This window comes from Poeciliopsis prolifica, unplaced genomic scaffold (assembly GCF_027474105.1).
Source record: "Poeciliopsis prolifica strain line A6 unplaced genomic scaffold, Auburn_PproV2 SCAFFOLD030, whole genome shotgun sequence".
Taxonomy (NCBI): Eukaryota; Metazoa; Chordata; class Actinopteri; order Cyprinodontiformes; family Poeciliidae; genus Poeciliopsis; species Poeciliopsis prolifica.
Window position 1 is genome coordinate 5,856,088 of NW_026562405.1, and position 17,008 is coordinate 5,873,095.

A 17,008-nucleotide genomic window follows, 5' to 3' on the forward strand; every position below is an offset into this window, starting at 1 on the left:
GAGGGAACAAAGAAATATGGGTCAAGAGTTTGTTTCTGTGTTGACAAGTTGACTTCCCTGGGTGTGATGAGCACCAAAGGCAAAGTGAATATGCAATCAAACCAGGAGATGCTCAGATTCAAAGTTTATCAGAAGACACCCCGAGTACCTCCTAAATAATTCCTGATTAGTCCTTTAACTGCCAGATGCTTTCCAAACACATAGTCCATATAGATGGTGTAATCAACACTGTAATCCCAGTGTTGATTAATTAATTTATGTATGTGTGCCAATTCACAACAAATACTATTTCAAGTCGTAGCTACAGGACGTCGATGCTGATTTTGCAACCTGACTGTGGATGCAGTTTGTGGAAACTTGTTGTCTCATATAGATCTCAGAGCTCTTCTTGCCATCAGCATGATAATTACCACATATGTTCACAGACTACGTATTTTTTCTAAAAAGGGCATAAAAATATGAAAAACGTGTGTTGTGGCTGTCACAACTGTTTTGCAATTATTGCTGACAGTACGCTCATAACATATAAACAGTTGTTTCTTTTCTGCGGTGGATCAAACTCTGAAGCGCGACAGTCGTTCTGAGAAACTGGAATCTGCTGACAAAGCCACAAACTGAACTGAATCTATTTCTGTCTTTCTGAAGAAAATCTTAACTGTTTTCACTGCTTGTCTGAAGCTGACCTCTTTTTCACACAGTTTGAGTTCAGATTTGCTCTAATTCTTAACCATTTATGAAATTTAATTTATGTATAAAAACTTCTAGGAAATGAGTTTTCACTGTCATGTTCTTTTCCCACATGTGAGTACTGAGTTACTGTTAGAAGAAGTAACTTCTAACAGTTCTTATAATGCTTTATAAGAACACATTTAGGTTATTGAAACATCAACATAACAGAAATATTCCAAACTGAGGACTTGGAAAGCAGACGGCAGAGGAAATCAAACAGACTGTATGGAGGGAATTAATATCCAAAGAAAGATCAAATGTGAAAAAACTGAATGCTAAAATGCTACTTAAAGCAATGTACCTAGAACTTCATACAGAACTAAATAACTCCTCCAAATTAAAAGACTATTAATATTCACCAGCATTTTCAGATGCCAAACGTTTCTTTGTGCATAAACTGTGAACCTGTTGGCTTTCTGTATTTCCAACACTTGCTCTCCACTGATCCCCAGAAACCTTTCTTCCACTTTCATTCTGATTAAAAACAGCAGGTGGGCTTTCAAGCTCCTGAAAATCACAATTATCAACTATTCTTTGATGTGCGGACTTTTGGAAAGCCTTTATTTCTATATTTTCTGTCATGGTTCTTGCTAGAAAGCAAATGCATTAACTTATCACCCTCTAAATGAAAGTAAATGTGATATAATGATGTTATTTTGTGTATTCTGAGGAGATAATTTAACTAGAGTCTATAGCTAAAGAAGCCATCATTATAATTACATTTTTACTTTTGTCTTGGCTCTGTGTTTGGTTTACTTGTTGCTAATGACTCAGGTGTGTTTTCTGCTTGCATGCACCTGAATGTGAACCATTACAGCAACCTGCTCTTGCCTGAATGATGTGGGTCACATTTTTAACCAGCACTGCACTGAGGAGTGGATGGAACATACTTTCATATTTTCATAACCTTTAATATCACTATTGGGGGGAAAACAATTTAGAGTCTACTCCCTTGATGCTACATAAACTGCAGAGTAACAGATAAAAACAAAATCTGATATCAGAATCTAATGATCTCATTAAATCAAGACATTTAATGAGAAAAAGCACATCCTGTTTCTTCTCATTAAATCATTTCCAAATGTAATGCTTTTGGTAAATGAGACTTTTTGTTAGCCTCTCTGTTCCAAAGTCTTTCTGCAACGGAAATGTTCAGTTTTGTTCACTTATTCTATTCCTTGAGAATAGGTTTTGTTTTCAATATGTGCACTAAACTCTATTTACATCAAAGTGAATGTGGTTTCTATTAATGAAGCAATCTGCTGGTTAATTACATCCTCTAAGGTTTTCCAGAGGCAGCTGACTCATGGCACACAGAGTTCTTAGTGACTACCATGAAGTGGCTTTTAACATCCCACACTTTAGAATCCATTTTTTGTGGTCTGACACCTTCCAGCCACTAAAGCTTTTACCAAAGGATCAAAGTACACCTGCAGCTCTTTTCAGGTGGCTTTTTTAAAAGGCGTTTCTCAAATCTCTAGGGTGACTTCTAGTGATGCTTCCTGTGTTCATATCCTCAGTTTCAAATTGTGTTTGCATGTGGCTGCAAAAGGTCGAGTCGGCAAAATACAAGGTGCTCTCTGTGTGAGAACGTGCAATTTTGTATGCAAGACGGCTAAGCTGAAATGTTCACTTTGCATCCCAACCTGCTAAAACATTACACAGTGCTGTGTGCCCATGTTGCTTCCTGCAGAGATAATGGTGAGCTTATTATGGAGGGACATGAACCAGAGATTAAACAGGAGCAAAGAAGACGGAGAAAACAGAAGGACAAAGTGAGAGAAAACAGGGGGGCAATGAGATGGAGCTACGAGGAGATGAGAAAACAACCTGGTCCTGAAATGTCCAATTGATCACATTTTTCAAACAAATTATCTTTCTCAACCATTGCAAAACTTTCAGCCATTAGGAAGAGTTTCCGTCTGAGTTCAAGAGCTTTCCAATTTCAAAATGTTGCAGAAAGGCTTCATCTTTCAGGCTCCCAAAATAAATTCAGCATGCAGAACGGTTCTTTTCTTTAAGATACTTTCCTATCTTTCCTGGTATTCTGTTGTATTTTTAACATGTTTTGGTCTGAATGTGTGAAAAGTCGATGCATGTCTTTAAAGTTTGTCACCCTTGATGTTTTTCAGTGCATATTGAGATCAACTGTTTGGGATTCACAGTATTCGGCTGAGTGAGGACAGAATACATTACCTCTGTTCTGACGTCACTGTCTCATTGTATTTCTGATATTAAAGGCATAACTGACTGGAAATGACAATGCAGTGCAGTATGAGTGCCACTAAAAGTTCAGCAGGTAATTATTGTCAAAAATGAAAATTACATCATGCAGTGAAGAGCCTGCAAACCATAGAAATTGAGGTTAGGTATTAAGTTGAATCTGAACCAGATCCAGATGTGCTGCAACTTGTGTGACTTACAAGTGAGTTGTAATCAGTTATGTAGCATACATCGCTTAATCATGTATGCTACATAACTGAATGCAGAGAAAGATGATGTGAAGTAATATTTTGTTATGGGATTGTTTTCTAATTCCTTGAAACAAAGACTGAATCACATTAATGCAGCAGGAGTCTTAAAACTGTTTAAGCCAGGAACAAAATTGTCTTATAATCTGTGTAGAACTCTGTAAGGCTTAGACTTTAGTCTGGTCTCTTTTCCTTACTCCTATGTATTAGTGCATATGTTAACAATGCTTTATTCATCTTTGTGCTTTTATTCCCTTCCTGTGTTGCCAAAAGCCAAAATCTGATGCTTTTCTTTAATTTCCCTTTGGGATTGAGAAAGTATTTTTGAATTGATTTGAGTCATTTCTAACTCTCCACTGGCTGGAATATATTATAATTACATTGAGCCAAAATGTGGTTAAATTTAATTAACTTTTTGATTTGGGCAGCGCACTGAGATCATTTTTGTTTTGAAACTGGCATCATAAAATATCTATAGTGTTTGCTCTACTAAAAACCTTTAGAAAGTCCTAATCTATAATTTCTTATGATCATGTTTCCTTTTTCTTGTAAAACAGGTTTAAAGATGAACATTTCTGCAGCTCTGTTTTGGCTCCAGAACTACAGAATTGCAACTACAATCTAGGATTTTTCTTCTCAAAGGTTGAGGCGTCATTACCATTTCAAAGTGAAAGTCGTCAGCAGCCGTTGAGGAGAATATGTGTTGCTGCAGAAGAGATGAAAATGGTGGAGAATCCTGCTCATTTCACTGGATTTTGTGGACCGTTTGTCCATGAGTGCATGGATCCATGGACAGGAAGGGGCAGTGAGGGAACTATAAACAGTTCTGGTAAATTAAAGGCATTCACAACAACAAAACAGCATCCAGAAAAAACTGTTGGGTAGATACAAGAAGTTTTAGTGGAATTAATGTATGACCAAAATGACAGCGGAGATGCATTTATCTCTGTGTGAGATGGATAATATTTCACGGGGAAAAAGCTACATATATTTATATCACACACACACACACACACACACACACACACACACACACACACACACACACACACACACACACACACACACACACACACACACACGCACACACACACCCACACACACACACACACACACACACACACACACACACACACACACACACACACACACACACACACACACACACACACACACACACACACACACACACACACACACACACCCCTTTGGGAAAGACTGAACAAAGCTCAGCTCTGCCAGGGCGTTTTGGTAGCTGGATGTGGTGCTGATGCAGTGGGGAGCTGTACTGTTGTGCACAGAGAGAGTGAGGGGAAGGGAAGGAGGTGCGTGAGTGAATGTGCAGTCTCTTCCTCTCCCTCTTTTCATTCGTTTCTCTCAGTATCTCACTTCTCTCATCATTTCGATCATCAGATTTTCTGGAAGCAGAGAGAAGAAAAGGTAAACAAAGATCAAGACTGAAGATGTCTAAATGAGAGGGATGTAAAATCGGACGCTGTAGTGGAACAAGAGGGAAAACTTAAAACGCTGGACTGTGGAGAGAAAGAAGAACCAGGAAAAAGGGAGAGAAGGAATTTAGGTAATGCATAAGAGAAAAGAGAAGAAACTAGTGAAGCCAAGATATTATAGCTAACAGAAGAGACAATAGGACAAGAGAGACAGCCACAAACAAGAAGAGAAGAGGATCTAAAGACATCAGGAGGGACTTTGGGAAACTTAGTTGTCCAGGATGGATAAAGTGGAACGTGTAATGAAGATGGTGAAGAGGATGTCACCCAGAAAGAAGAGGAGAGAAGGAGGAAGAGGAGGACCGGGGGAGCTGGAGAGTCCGGACACGCTGTGCGATGAACTGTGTCGATTCAACCTCTGCATCTCTGGTGAGTCTGCAGCTCCACATGTGCCTCGGTGAAGTTGATCTCTCTGGGCTTGCAGCTAGTAGATTACTTTTCTGTCTTTGTTGTTTTTCTGTCTCCTAACTTATTGGGGACAGAAATAAGCGAGGGGACAGAAACCCCCATCTGATTTCTTAAGATGTTTAAGGTGCTGAAAGCTGAAATCTTTCCTGTGCCGTCGCAGCAGCTTGTCAATATCTCTGCATGTAATAAATCATAGTTTATGATCCATTAAATTGTCTTCAAGTTTCACTTAAATATGGTGCATCCATTGTTACTCATTCATGGAGTCGACAATCGAGATTTGTTGCAGTTTATAAAGGATGTGGTTTACTTCACTAAGACATATTTAAACCTGGAATTAACCTCCTTTTATATTTATGGACCAATGTTGCTGATCTCAAACATGGGATTAGTTCAACCAGAGTGAATTTAGTCACGTTGGTCATTAACATGTTTTGTACATTTTTGATTTGGAGCCCCATAAGGAACATGGAGGATTTATTTTTCTTTAGCGTCCCTCACAAAACTTTTTCTTTCTCTTGCAATAATGTACTGATCAGTTCATAATTGAATACTGTAAACCTTTCTTGTGGTTTTTCCATGTATGTTAATATCTCGTAGTGAAATATCTGAAGTTTTATATCTTTGTCTTTAGGATAGAAAGGCACCACAAACCTGTGATATAAACAGAAACTTTCCATATATAAGAAACGGACATAAACATGCAGTGAATAAATTAATTTTCAATCAATTTTGGGCACCATAGAGTCAAGAATTTTCACTGAGGCTCCTTGTATGTATATATATTTGAAATTTTAAATTAACATTTAAATTAACAAAGACAAGCAAATATTGTCACATGTAGAAACGTCCCCTGTAGGGCAAACATCAGTGAAGATTTTCTGCACTTTTAACCAAAACATTTCTTTGATGCTTCAAATGACTGATTATTATGAAATATTGTTGAATTTTTGACAGAATTATGTTTTCCACTCTGCTATTCTCTTTTATTGTACTTTTTTAAGTGATGCTCTAAAGCAAGTTGGAGTCTCCATGTAACACAACATGTAGAAATCAGCATCAGTCTCTCCTCTCATTGCTTACTGATGCTGATAGATGCTCATGAGATGCATTTCCCTTATGGCCATCTCTTGGAAATCGCACTATAAGAGAGGTTTGTGTGAATAGAAGCACCTTTTTGTGAAATTTGTTTTTTGTGAGGCAAGAAAAGAAGAGGATTTGTTTACCTGTATGTTTCTTATATTTGTTAAACTATATTCAGCTTGTGTCTTTTTGGATTTGTCAGCCTTTAACTTTGTGTAAGTTACCTTTCATTATTAAGTACATTTATTTTTGCTTCACTTCTGCCTCCCTTCGCCTGCATTCGGTCCTCCCTAACTACCACCATATTTATGACACTTGTCTGGTGTTAGGAACCCAGACTGATATAAAAGCCTTTTGCCTTATTATTTTTTGTATCTTTTCCTTGTCTGATGCTGCTGGAGATGCAATCATGAAAAGATTGTTGCTTGAATTACTGGAAAGAGAGGCAGCGCTGTTTCCACTCTTCTTATGTTTTCTGTTGTTGTGTGGTGCACTTTCCACAACATGATGCATATTTTCATATTCCAGAACCCTTCATAAACCAAAAGTAGCACCTATATCTGGTTTGGGAATGTGACAAATCATTTAGTTTGTTGTTCGTTAAGCTAAAAGAAGCATATTTAGCCTGAACTACATCTAAAAATAAGGACAAATAACTGTATCTGCAATCGATGGGTAATTCTTACAATTAAACATTGAACATCTTTTCACGTTGTTGCAATTTGGTGGCATATATATATATGCCACCAAATATATATATATATATTATATATATATATATATATATATATATATATATATATATATATGCAAATTGCTTTGATTTGCATCTGTATGCTGTTTCTGTATTGCATCTGTATTTGACTGATAAAACAAGCACCCAGCTGTTAATAAAAGCTGACGGTGGGCCTGATTGGGCCCCCGGGCCTCAGGTTTGACACACATGCTCTATCACAGTGAACTCTGATTTGCTTGTAGACTCAACTTTTACCATCTAAACTTCATAACTATGTTGAAGTCAAACCCAAAGCTTTATGAAGAAATCTGTGAAATCTTTGCATATATTGAAAAGTTTTTCCTCTTTTCAAATAGATATTTTCAATATTCAAATTTTATATACATATTAATTTAGTGGAGCTACATAATTACCTCTCAGCTGATTTACATGTTGCTGGGTACCTCATGTTCTTCAAAGACTTCTTTTTTTGACCGGGTTCTGCTTTTTTTGTTTATTTTTCAAGTTGCTTTGATCGTGCAAAAACAGCTGCACTTAAAAAAAATAAAAGTGAATCTGGGACAAAATTCATAGATGTAGTGTTATGGGTGAGAGAGGAATGTACAAACTTTCTCACTTTCAATCTCCCGTTTATTTACTCTTATTAAATCTTTCTAATCACTTGTCGGTTATCTAACAGCTGGACGTCAAAGAGCTTCACACAACAGGAGTTATAATCTACACAAGGAAACGGGTCATTGGCTGGTTCTGGAAAAACACCATGAATTACATTCCAATCAGTACAAAGATTGTATCAAACCCATTGATGTAAAAACTGGCTGTCAAAGGGAAGATTTTAGTTTGGTAGAAGTTACAATTTCAAAAGACATATTTTACAAAAAGTCATTTTAGTTTAGTCACACGTGCATTCCAATTGATTCTAGTCATTAAACATTAAATTATGCTCAATTATTCAAAATAGTTTTAAAAGTTTTCTGTCGGAGGAAACCCAGCAGCTGCTTGGTAGATTCAAAGGTTAAAACACGAGACAGAAAAGCTCCTTGGAGAGAGCGTTGGTTAAAGACATTTCCTTTTAGCGTGTGTCTATTAGGCTTCGACAGATTCAACCGGCTGTATAATGTTTACATCTCATAAATCTCAGTACATCTGGTTTGTACTGATGTACTGGTTGTCAGACGAGGTCAGGCAGTATCCTCTGTGACTGATGTCTGCAGATGAAATGGTAATCAGACATGGGAATAAAGAAAATCTGGAAACATGTTGGAATGTTTTAATATGAAAAGCTCATCATTTCATTTGGTAACTTGATAAATAATTTGAATAAGTTGTTCTCTTGCTTCTTATACTTAAAGCTGAGCAGAGTTTTAAGCAGGAACTCTTCCAATTTGAACACAAATATAAATATTGGACTGTAACCCTAACCCCCATAACACTAACCCTAACCCCTAACCCCTAACCAGACTGATTGGATCAGCAAAAAACCTGCACGGCCTCTTGGAAAGTAATTTTTGCAACCTGAGTTTTTTAAACAGGCAGGAGTTTTTAAAGATTAGGTGAACAAACAGTAGCCAAGCATCTGCTGGAGTTCAGGCAGAGCACAGATTAGCACCAGATATTGAGACTTGGGTTTAGTCAAAGATCCCAAATACTCTGAATTTAAAATATCTTCATCTTCATTGGAAGCAGCATGGAACATCTCTGAATAAAAATAATTCAGTTTGGTGAAATCAGATAATTGAATTCCTTAAGGAAAGGATTTTAAACCTCCCAGTAAATGCATATTTTTTATTTATTCACTGGTATGAATGCTACTTGTCATGTAGTAATGTCCTGCAGGACATTCAGTCTTCTATTTATTAGCTGATAACAGTTTAGCTGCACTTAAACAAAGGTATTTTTCTGGCTAAAAGAGAAAACGTTGCAGGCCAACCAGGAGAAGTAGGTGTCAAGAGGCCTATTTTGAGTTTATTATAGTAAAATATAGTAGCACTTCTGGGAAGTGGAAACAAGAACATACCTTTTCAACCGACTCTCTTCTGAAAAGTATTAAGGGGCAATGAGGTGCCATGAAAGCAATTGCTTATATCCTGAGAAAACTAAAACCAATCTCCAGTCATCTTGTACACGTTCACTTGAGAGCACTTTACTCTGGTTACACGACTTTGCCTTTTGTTTGATTGTTCTTTTGTTTCTCTTCTTTGAACAGTTTCCAGAATGAATAGTGACAGACCAAGACCTCTTAATTGGTCTGTGGTCTCTCTGGACGCTTGGGGCCCGTTGAGGCTTTTTTGTTTGAGGCTTTTCAACACTGACAAATATATCAAAGGGGTCAACTTCAAATACAGGGGGGAAAAATAACTTCACAAAGCCGTGCTGACTGTAGAGTAGAAAATATATTCCACATTTGAAGTCCAAAAAAATCCAAAACTTGAGTTGGTGTTCCTCGTTAAGTGCAGCTAGTCAGACGCTCTTCTACTGACAGATGGTGACAGCCACATGGTGACAGCCGCCTTTTACTGTAACATCAGTGCAGAAAAGCCCTGAACTCCATGCAATATCTTTAAACACTCAGGGCGTGTAAGAATCTCACTGTTGGGCATTAAACGTATCAGGTGCCAAACAACTAAGTGAATGAAAATACCAGAGAATCCTGGAAGCACATGGCAGCACCTGGTTTGAGACAAAACATGATGGCTCCCTGCTGAAAGTTAACATCAAAAATGCTGAACATTTTAACTCTGAATAAGAATAATGATTGTGTGGCCTGGAGCAAACTCTCAAATTAACCTCAGGCAAACTGCTTGAAAGCAAAGCAAGAGACAGCAGTGACTCAGAATAAGCTCTTCGTGCTGGGGGAAGAAACTTATTCAATAAGCCACTCTACATGCTGACGCCTACAAGAAATGGACTGGGCTTTAATGCAGAAACATGTGATACGTTGCTTTTAGTCCTTTAAACTCCACTTGCTGTTTAAACCTTATAAAAAATGTTTTGAGGAGTCTTTACACACGTTTCTTTAGTGTAAATAATTTTACAACTTGAAAACTCAGTTCCTTTACAAGTTATAATCCTTGTGAAATTATTTTCTTCGTAAAATCTTTAAAAATAAATAAATAAAAAATCAGCATCTATCAGAAATTTTATCAGAAACTTCCAACTGATCTATCGATTATCGTCTTTTAAAAATAGACAGGGCCGCGTTGAGATTTTGGATTGTCTCCAATATCCTTTCAATAAGCTCAGCTCTAGTGGATTTGATCATTTATAGAATCTATATTCTTGTATCATCAGGAGATAATGAGAGATATTATTTTAATGGCAATGAGCAGAGATAAAAAGTAGCTGTCAGGGACAAACTGCAATATTTTTATGATAAAACAGACAAAACAGGAAAAATAGAAAGCAGTATGAATTTTTGCTTTGAACAGATTTGAGTTTATTTACTGATTGTTGCTATTTTTACTGCTGAAGTGACCTAGATTTTGCTTTGGGGATCAACACGGCTCATCATATCTTGATCTTTTTGCTACATCACCACCAGGACTGAGTCGGTTGAAACATCGACTTTAAACAAACCGAGAAGCTGCTGCCACATGTTGTTGACATTTCCATGATGCCTGACTATGTTTTCCATCCTGTTATAAGTGTCTCATTGGTTTGAGGTTTGGAAATCATAAGGATAGTTAGTTTTGGTATGACTAACTATACCTCGGTGTCTGTATTCTCCACCCCCTCTCCTCTTATGGGTTCTTCCGTTGGCTCTCTGCTTCTCCTTGTTCTTTCTCTCATGCACTTTGACCTCAATAACTGCAGACGTGTGTGGGTGGATGGATCACCAGACCCGTTTAAATCTTTTTATGAATGTGTTGTACATTTGTAATACACAGACAGCGTATCAAAAACATTTTGAACTTTATGCATTTTATGGCACAAATTGAGATTATTGGATTAATCAAAAATATTCTTTATTTTTGGTAAATCTACAATCATTGTCTTTAAAGGTAAAATCTGGTACTTTATTTATTTTCATTGATTATTTTATTGATTAATTGTATAATAATCTTGTTCTACAGTCTAGTATTTAGCTTTTTTTCTCCCTTGTTGTTTCTTGAGATTTTGAGACTTTAATTTTAAAACCCAAATTTTGCAGACATAGTGCTCGATACGGTATGAACTCATTCCTCTTAAAGATGAGCCTGCTGCACAGAATACTGAAATCTGATATATAGTTCAGCTGAAAGAGAGAGAGAATACGTTTTGAACTAAATCTGTCCTGCAGTTGGAGTTTGTTATATAACATTACTTGTCACTGTTTTGGGGGTTTTTCTCGACTGGACGTGTTTTGGATGGATTTGTCATTTAATTAAACACTCACCACAAACTCTTAGATGGAAAGGCCAATTGCCTGCATGGGTGCTTGACAGGACTGATGCACATTGTGGAGCCTCAACAGTGAGGCTATTTTTCAGTTCTCAGAAAAATAACAATATAGAAATATAAATGACTCACCAGTTTATGACACTAAAAATGGGAATTTGCTTCCATTCCAAACTGTTTGGGTCAAATTGTAGATAGACTGGAGGAGACCTATGATAATAAGCCGAACCAGCTTGAAACCATAAAAAAAATCTAATTTGAATCAAAACATAAAATATTTTGATTCAAGCCAAAGATTTGATAATTATAAATGTGCTAAAAGCATTTTCAGCACACTCTGGGAGAGCAAAAATATTCTCCCAGCTAAATTGTAGGCCTGCCATCTGCTGACCATAATACTGTATTTCCTCTCATTTGATTTGCCAGATAAATTGTCAATTTGCTTCTCCTTTGAAAGCCATCCGATCAGATTGCTTGGCTCATTTAACCTCCTGTGCAGAGACAGATGGAGTCGAGCCCAACTGATTTCACTGTGGAGGTTGAGGGGTGCAGCTGGAAGATCTGGAAAGCTCTCAGCGATTACTTATTTTGATACCTCTGCTATAATAGCGTCTGTGTTGCATCATTGGAGGTTGATTGCAAATGTAATTCATCTTTTTGCATTTTAAAAGACACTCTCTGAACGTGGAGCTGATAGATGTATAAATACCAGGGTCATTTATGAAGGAATCAGTTGTAGGTAATGTCACAAAATCATATCATAGAATATCATAATAGTTGATAATTACACTTACCGTTTCCTGCTGTATGCGCAACAACTGTAGGAATCAGCCTGAAGTTTCATAGTATTTTTGTTCCAAAGTTTCAGGGATTTTATAAAAGCCGACGCTGCGTAAGTAAAGGGTCTGGAGATCCATGTTGTGTCCAAAGCTGTAGAGTAAAGTGTGTGGTAAAACATTTGTTCTTTTTAACATAATCCTCCACAGTTCCTGTTGTATGTCAGGCATTGTGTGAAAGGATTAAGAAGTGCAGCTTAGTTCCACAAAACTATAAATGTTTGAACAAAGTAAAGCTAACCTCTGCTACACAAAACATTCATTTCTGTATTGTGGCTCTTTGCACCTTGAACTGAGAGCCGTGTCCTCGCTTTGCCTTTCTTGCTTTGTCAGTTGTTTTTCTTTACTCTGTAGTCAGTCTGTTATTTTAACAGCCTGTCCACCATATTTCTGGGCTCTTAGCAGCTAAAGATCAGACATTTGAAGGATGCGTTCTCTATCCTGACGCTGTCAGGGACTCATGTTCTGCACATAGGCAACATATTTTATTGAAGAAATAAATATGAATGTGTGTTTCAGTCTTTGTCATGTTAAACTCACTGATCATAAAACCCACATGGAAGCCAAAATGTGACTTCCACGATTGAAAACTAATTTCTGCACCATGCAACAGCAAACTTTGACAAATAAAGTAAGATCTATATTTCACAGAAAACTTGGCTTACAAAACTAAAGGTATACAAGAAACGTCTTTATCAATTTTAACCCTTGTGTGATTTAGACAAATACCACTTAGAAAAACAAACAGGTTTTAGGTCCAAACTCTAAATACATTGACTAAATTTTGCTGTTTTTGATATTAATTCAGAAATGTTGAACTCTCCAGATTCTCTGGCAATTTTCATGCTAAAACATTTTGCACGTTTAAAAACAGCAGAGTAACAATGAGAAAGGAGGGAAACTAAATTCGAGAACACCTTTTAGCTCTGAGTTTAATCCCTCAGTGAAAACAAAGCTGAAGAAAATCCTCCACTTTCCTCCTTGATGTTTTTCTTTCACGCCTTCGTCACTGGATCAAACATTTCCTTTCAAATTGACCTCAAATTGTATTTTCCTGAAGATTATTTTGTATTACTGACCTTTTTGAGAAAGTTACAATGTCACTTTTTGAGTGTTTTGTTAGTCACTGGTATATATTCATAACCTTATGCCAATTTTTGAAAAGTTTATATTTTTGTTTGATTCTTGATGTGCGAAACAAGAAAGACGTTTTTTGGATGAGTTTTGACATTTTGAAGACAATGCTTATAAGTTATTCATTGCACTATGACACATTTTTCAGAAACTGGAAAAAAATTCTGCGAGCACACAGCTTTTTTTTTATCCTATAAATAATCATCTTACTGTAAGATAATAAGCCCTAACTGCCAGTTAGTGATCAAAGAGAGTCATGAATGTCGGATGAAGCATGAATCTAAAAAGAGGAGCTCCCTGGCATTTCAAGAACCACACTTAATAATTTACAAATAGGTGGGAAGTAGAATGGTTGTTTTGTGGTTTAAAACATTCTTTTATCTGTCATTGTGTCTATTCGTTAGCGCTGTGTTTCCAGCTCATGGTGTAAATGAAAAGCCAACCTCGACAGAGGCTCTTCATGATGTGAGATGAAACATCTGGATGAAACCTTTGCCCTGGTTTTCACAGGTTTCCCAGTTGCACCCCAGGCTTCTGGTGTCTGAACCTCTGACCGTTCTTCTCTTTCCTGGCATTAAAAGCAGAAGGAAAATGATGGCTGCTGTTGCATTCCAGGACACAAACAGCAGTGGGCGCTGTTGTGTTTGGTTGCACAGTTGCTTAAACGCCAACACAAGTTTAGAAAAGGCAGGAGAAATGAAACAGACTGAAAATTAAATGTCAGAAAAACAATTTAAAGAATCGACTGAACTCAAAAATATAGTGATTTTAATTTAGGATAAAGGGCAAACATGGATTGTAAAGAGAACAAATGGTGCTTCTGACCGCAAGTTATTATGTTCAGTCTGCTAAGCTCTGTGTTTATTTAAAATTCAAAGTTTCTATTATTGTTTATTATTTATATTTTATCCCTGCCTGATATTTATTCACCAGATTGATCTGTAAATGATTGTGCAGATTTTATTGTTATTTATCTGCCTTTTTAATTCAGTGTGACTCTATAACTAATTTGGTTTTGTTGTGAAGCTGTAGAGTGAACACTGATCAGTAGCTCATCTTTGACTTCACCATGTGTAGAGTTGATTTATTGTGGGTTAAAGCCCCTGAGGATAAATACCTCATTACTCTGAAAATGTTCCCTGAAAACCTAAACACTGAAATGCAAATACGTGTCTGTAAAATGTTCATACATGCAAACAACATAGTTTGTGCCTCACCTTGTTCTGTTGTATTTTTGTCTGGTTCCATCATCGCTTGCACTCCAGCCAGACACCGCTTGCATGAGGTTCAAAGTCAGCTTTTCCTTCTGCAGGCCAACCTTCACAGCCTGTCACTGTCCTGCTATTTGGTTCAAATAAGCAACAGAAGTGGATCAATTTCAACCTTCCTGTCGTTTCAGAAATCACACAGGTCAGGGAATACTGATGTACTGGACCAACAGACAGACAAAACACAGGAGAGCTTTCTGTTTGACACGGCTCAGGCATGGATGGATGCGGAGGATGAGCAATTAGCTTACAACAAGTTTATTTATTGGGGACAGACTTCTTCTGGTCTAACAAGTAAAGGTCAGGTCTAGGTGTCCCAATCCAGCTTGTGAGACGGTTCTGGTTCTCAGAAGGCAGCTGGAGGAGGTGAGTCAGTCTTACAAAGTGCATAAACGTCCCTGAGGAATTCCTGTAGAGCCCACAACAACCTGACGCCATGCAGGAGGAAGATCCATGCTTACTCCAGCAATAAAACTAACTTTCAGATTTAAATAAAAAAAAATTCTATGCATAGCCATAATGATGCATGATGACATGCATAAATATACCCAAATTTCATAAATAAAGCTAGTATTTTGACATCTGGTCTGTCTTGGTGAATTATTTTGAAAGTACAGATCCTGTGCTCTTGCATTTGTGGAGTAGTGGAAGATATGAAGATTGACTTCACACAATAATAGCATGAGTTCTAATTTTGGCTGATGAGCTCTGACCATCACACCTGACCGATGCAGCATGACAAAGGGCTGCTGATGGTCAGGTGTGATGGTCAGAGCTCAGCAGCAGGTGTGATCATGTCAGGTAGATTCCATGTTGCACCTCAGGGCGACACAGAAACATTTATATGTCATAGTTCCACAATAAGCCTAGGGCCAATAGATGATGGGCTCTTTGTGCTTCCAGAGTGTTTTCATACTGTGAATCAAAGGGGCGTGGCTTACTACTCAGCCTTTACCTGAACTATGAGTCAGGTGGGATATCCCCAGGAGAAAATCGCCAAAGGGAAAATGTGTATGCCTTGATCTTATTACAGACATTTCAATTCCATTCAGTGCTTTAAATACAAGCAAAGTTTTTGTGCACCATCCTCAACATGTTTCTGTATCTGCATCAAATCCAGCTGAGGAACATTTTCCCAGATCAGACAGGTTCTTAATACCATCCGGTGCCTCCACTGACTCCTGCTGCTTCTGCAGCTGGATCCGCTTTGCATCGTAGCATCATGTCTCGTTTGCTCTGTAGTCGCACGTTACCTCTTACTCTTCATAGCGGCAGGACTTTGGCTGCATTCACACTGCAGCCTGAAGTGACCCAATTGCAATTTTTTATTTTTTTTGACAATGTGTGACCTGTATCCGATTTTTTTTATGACCGTTTGAACAGCACAGGTTGGATTCTTGTCGAACGTGATCCATATCCGATATGTATCCGATTCAAATGCGACCTCACGTTCAGGTCGCGTTCATCTGAATTGAACGTCGCTGAGACTCAACAAATATCACTACTCTACATCTTGATACAACAACCATGACTGAACATATGAGAATTAAGATTTTAATTTGCAGCTTCGGTCTAGAAAAATTCAAACATGTAAGGCCCAGTTCATCCAAAGTAGATCAGGAACATGAAATGAAATCTGCCATTCAAAAATAACGATGCAGTCCAAATAACTGCAAATCAGAAAAAATGTTTACCTAAATTACTCAGCTTTTTTTTGTTGTTTTTTTTGTTGCTGTTTTAGGAAAATGAGTGAGGTTCAATAGTTGTTTTGTGAGTGATGGATGCAAAGTGAGAAAAGTATTTTGGCTGTTAATAAAAACGAAGGAGAACGCCAGTGGCTGAGTGGTTAGTTCCTGTATTAAATAGAGAGATTTATGTATCTTGGTGATGTCATCATATTGATGACAGAAGAATGAACTGGAGGTTTCTGGATTTTTGGCAATGAATATGAGAATGTGATCTTTGGAGCCAAGTGGCATCAGGACCCGGCCTCGTGTGTGTGTGTGTGTGTGTGTGTGTGTGTGTGTGTGTGTGTGCGCGTGTGTGTGTGTGTGTGTGTGTGTGTGTGTGTGTGTGTGGTGTGTGTGTGTGTGTGTGTGTGTGTGTGTGTGACGGAGAGACTCTTTCCCTGGACAGAGGATCTCTGCGGGAGTGTGTGACCCACCTGCTGTGGTCTCCACACCTGACTGCAGTCGGCTCACACGCTGGGGATTTAAGGAGCTGTCAGGTCGTTCTGGGTGGAGTCGTACCACAGTGTGACTTCTCCAAGTAATAATTCAAAATAATTGAGCTCCTCCAATGTGACAGAGCTTCTCAAGTAATAGTTGAGAAGCTCTGTCACATTGGAGGAGCTCGAAATGCACCAAGTTTCTGTTGGTCTGTGTTCAGGGGTTGGGGTGTTTGTTGAGGCTCTAACACACAAGAAGATATCAGGGAAAACTAAACCACACTTTAGAAG

At 37.8% G+C, this 17,008-nt stretch overlaps 1 protein-coding gene across 1 annotated transcript in view; it reads left to right on the top strand.

The window, feature by feature from the left end:
• The first annotated feature begins 4,563 nt into the window (after window positions 1-4,563).
• Window positions 4,564-17,008, top strand: part of LOC129372866 (glutamate receptor-interacting protein 2-like) — a 91,832-nt gene continuing 79,387 nt past the window's right edge. Inside the window, 1 exon segment of the mRNA XM_055050407.1 lies at window positions 4,564-5,077. Coding sequence (XP_054906382.1) covers window positions 4,930-5,077 — 148 coding nt within the window. The 5' untranslated portion in view covers window positions 4,564-4,929.